Here is a 2,523-nt window from a genome sequence, read left to right on the forward strand (position 1 = left end):
AGACAGCCTGATTGTAATGTGATCTCATCTTTACGAACAAAATACTGGTCATCTCATACACTTGAGCCAAAACAGGATCTCTCTGTGTTTCTCTTCTAACGTTATCCACTGTGACTGGCAGTGGATCAAACTGCATCAAATTAAATACACCCACAGGGTCGACAACTTCTTCATCTCTGGATTCCTGTACGAGTGGAGGGCGGGAAAGACCATCGGCATTACTGTGAACTTTAGTGTTCTTGTATTCAATGGTGTAATCATAGCCCGTCAGGAACAAGGCATAACGTTGCAGTCAAGCTGCAGTGACCACAGGGATGCTTTTCCGCGGATGAAAGATTGACGTTAAGAACTGAGGATCTGTGTACAATGTGAAAGAGCAGCCAAACAAATACATATGGAACTTCTTTACCCCAGATTATTGACAAGGCTTCTTTGTCAATCTGTGCATACTTTTGCTCAGTTTTGGTGTGTCCTTGAAGCAAAAGCTATGGGTCGCTCAGTACCGTCGTGCATCACGTGAGATAGCACCGCTCCAATACCGACAGGGGATGCATCACAAGCAAGCCTTAGTGGTAGACTGGGATCATAATGTGTTAAAACTTGCTCTGACGTGATCATTTCTTTCACTTTGTGGAATGCTATCTTGCACTGTTCTGTCCATTTCCACTGATTATTCTTCAAAAGTTGTGTCAGGGGATGTACTACTGTCGATAGGTTAGGCAAGAACCTGTGATAGTAATTGATTAGCCCGAGAAAAGATCTCACTCCAACTACATCGTTTGGACGTGGCGCATTCAATACTGCTTCTACTTTCTCTGCTGACTTGTGTAGGCCATCTTTGTTGATGTCATGTCCACAATAAGTTATCTCCTTGAAAAACTCACATTTTGCCTTGTTTGCTCTCAACCTGTGAAGCTGAAGCTGTGGTAGAACTTCTTCTAAGTTAGCCAGGTGTTCTGCATCATCCTTGCCAGTAGTGATCATATCATCAAGGATACAGCTTGTGCCAGATGTTCCTTCCAGCACTTGATCAATGGTGTGCTGCCAGATTGCAGGTGCTGATGTGATGCCAAACACCAGTCTGTTGTACTGAAACAGACCCATGTGTGTGTGTTGATGGTGAGGTATTTCTTAGAATCTTCTTCCATCTCTAGTTGGTGGTATGCCTGACAAAGGTCAATCTTTGAGAATTTCTGCCCGCCACTAAGATTTGCAAAGATATCTTCAATGCGGGGTAAAGCATACTGCTCAGCTTGTAGTTCTGGGTTCACTGTGCCTTTGTAATCACCACAAATTCTGACAGACACATCTTTCTTTGGGACAGGTACAATAGGCGTTGCCCAGTCGCTCCACTCAACTTTCTCAGTTCTTCTTAAACCTTGGGCCTCAAGGCATAATGTACGGCACGAGCTTTGCAGAAATCAGCTTGGCTATCTTCTTTGAGGGTTAGCCTTGCCTTAGCTGATTTGAATGTTCCCAGTTTATCTTCAAAAACATCAGAGTATTTGTCTAGCATGGTCTGCAGATGCCCGTTAGCAATTGGTGGGGTTTGTGAAGCTTTCAGTGATTTAATAGCATACCAATCCAGGCGTATCTTGTAGAGCCAATCCCTTCCCATCAACACAGGGCCCTTATTCTTAACCACATACAGATCCAAAAGTAAAGGTTGCTGACCTTTGTACTCAACATTTGCCTTAAACACTCCCAGTGGAACAATGTTTTCCCCCGTGTAGGTTTTCAACATTAGTTCAGTTTTATGCAAGTGTGTGTCGTTAAATTTCTCCTTGTACAAATCATGTGGAATGATCGCCACAGCCAAGCCTGTGTCCAGTTCCATTTTCAACGGTTTCCCTTCTACTTCCAGATCTACCCAGATTACATTACCACTCGGTTTCCTCACATTGTGTATCTTCATGCTTCCTAACACATCTTCAAATTCATCACTTTCACTGTACTGAACAGTATGGACTTGAGTGTTTTGTGGTGTTTTAGGTGGTTGCTTTGGCTTACCTTGTCGTTTCGAGTTACAAACTCTGGAAATATGGCCCACCTTCCCAAAATGATAACATGTCTGGTCCTTGAATCTGCAATTATGTGATGCGTGCGAGTCTTCTCCACATCGATAGCAACCCTTAGGCATGAGGTTCGGCGGCGGCGGTGGTGGTTTGCTGTTATTTGAGATCTTGAAAGTGAAATGATCATCGCAGTAAATTTTCCAATTTAAGCAACTGGAAAGAAGAAGCCTGAAAAAAAGATCAGGGCTTCAACAGGATTCGAACCCGTGACCTCTGCGATACCGGTGCGATGCTCTACCAACTGAGCTCTGAAGCCACACATTGGGAGCGAGGTCAATTAATTGAGTTCATATCTTCCCGTGAGTGAAATGATGTGAAGTCTATATGAAATAATTCATATTTGAACTGCGGTAGTAGATGAAAGTGAAATGATCATCGCAGTAAATTTTTTCAGGCTTCTTCTTTCCAGTTGCTTAAATTGGAAAATTTACTGCGATGATCATTTCAC

At 43.1% G+C, this 2,523-nt stretch overlaps 1 protein-coding gene across 1 annotated transcript; it reads right to left on the reverse strand.

Annotated features, from left to right (window-relative positions):
* Positions 1-1,372: 1,372 nt before the first annotated feature.
* Positions 1,373-2,140, reverse strand: LOC145485550 (uncharacterized). Its single transcript, XM_081464205.1, has one exon. The coding sequence runs from the start codon at positions 2,138-2,140 to the stop codon at positions 1,373-1,375; it is 768 nt and encodes a 255-aa protein (XP_081320331.1).
* Between the last annotated feature and the right edge of the window lie 383 nt (positions 2,141-2,523).

This window comes from Orbicella franksi, chromosome 4 (assembly GCF_964199315.1).
Source record: "Orbicella franksi chromosome 4, jaOrbFran1.1, whole genome shotgun sequence".
In the NCBI taxonomy this organism is placed as follows: domain Eukaryota; kingdom Metazoa; phylum Cnidaria; class Anthozoa; order Scleractinia; family Merulinidae; genus Orbicella; species Orbicella franksi.

What these genes read in the sequence shown, in the direction of transcription:
- LOC145485550 (XM_081464205.1), bottom strand. Translation starts at nt 2,140, where the DNA reads ATGCCTAAGGGTTGCTATCGATGTGGAGAAGACTCGCACGCATCACAT.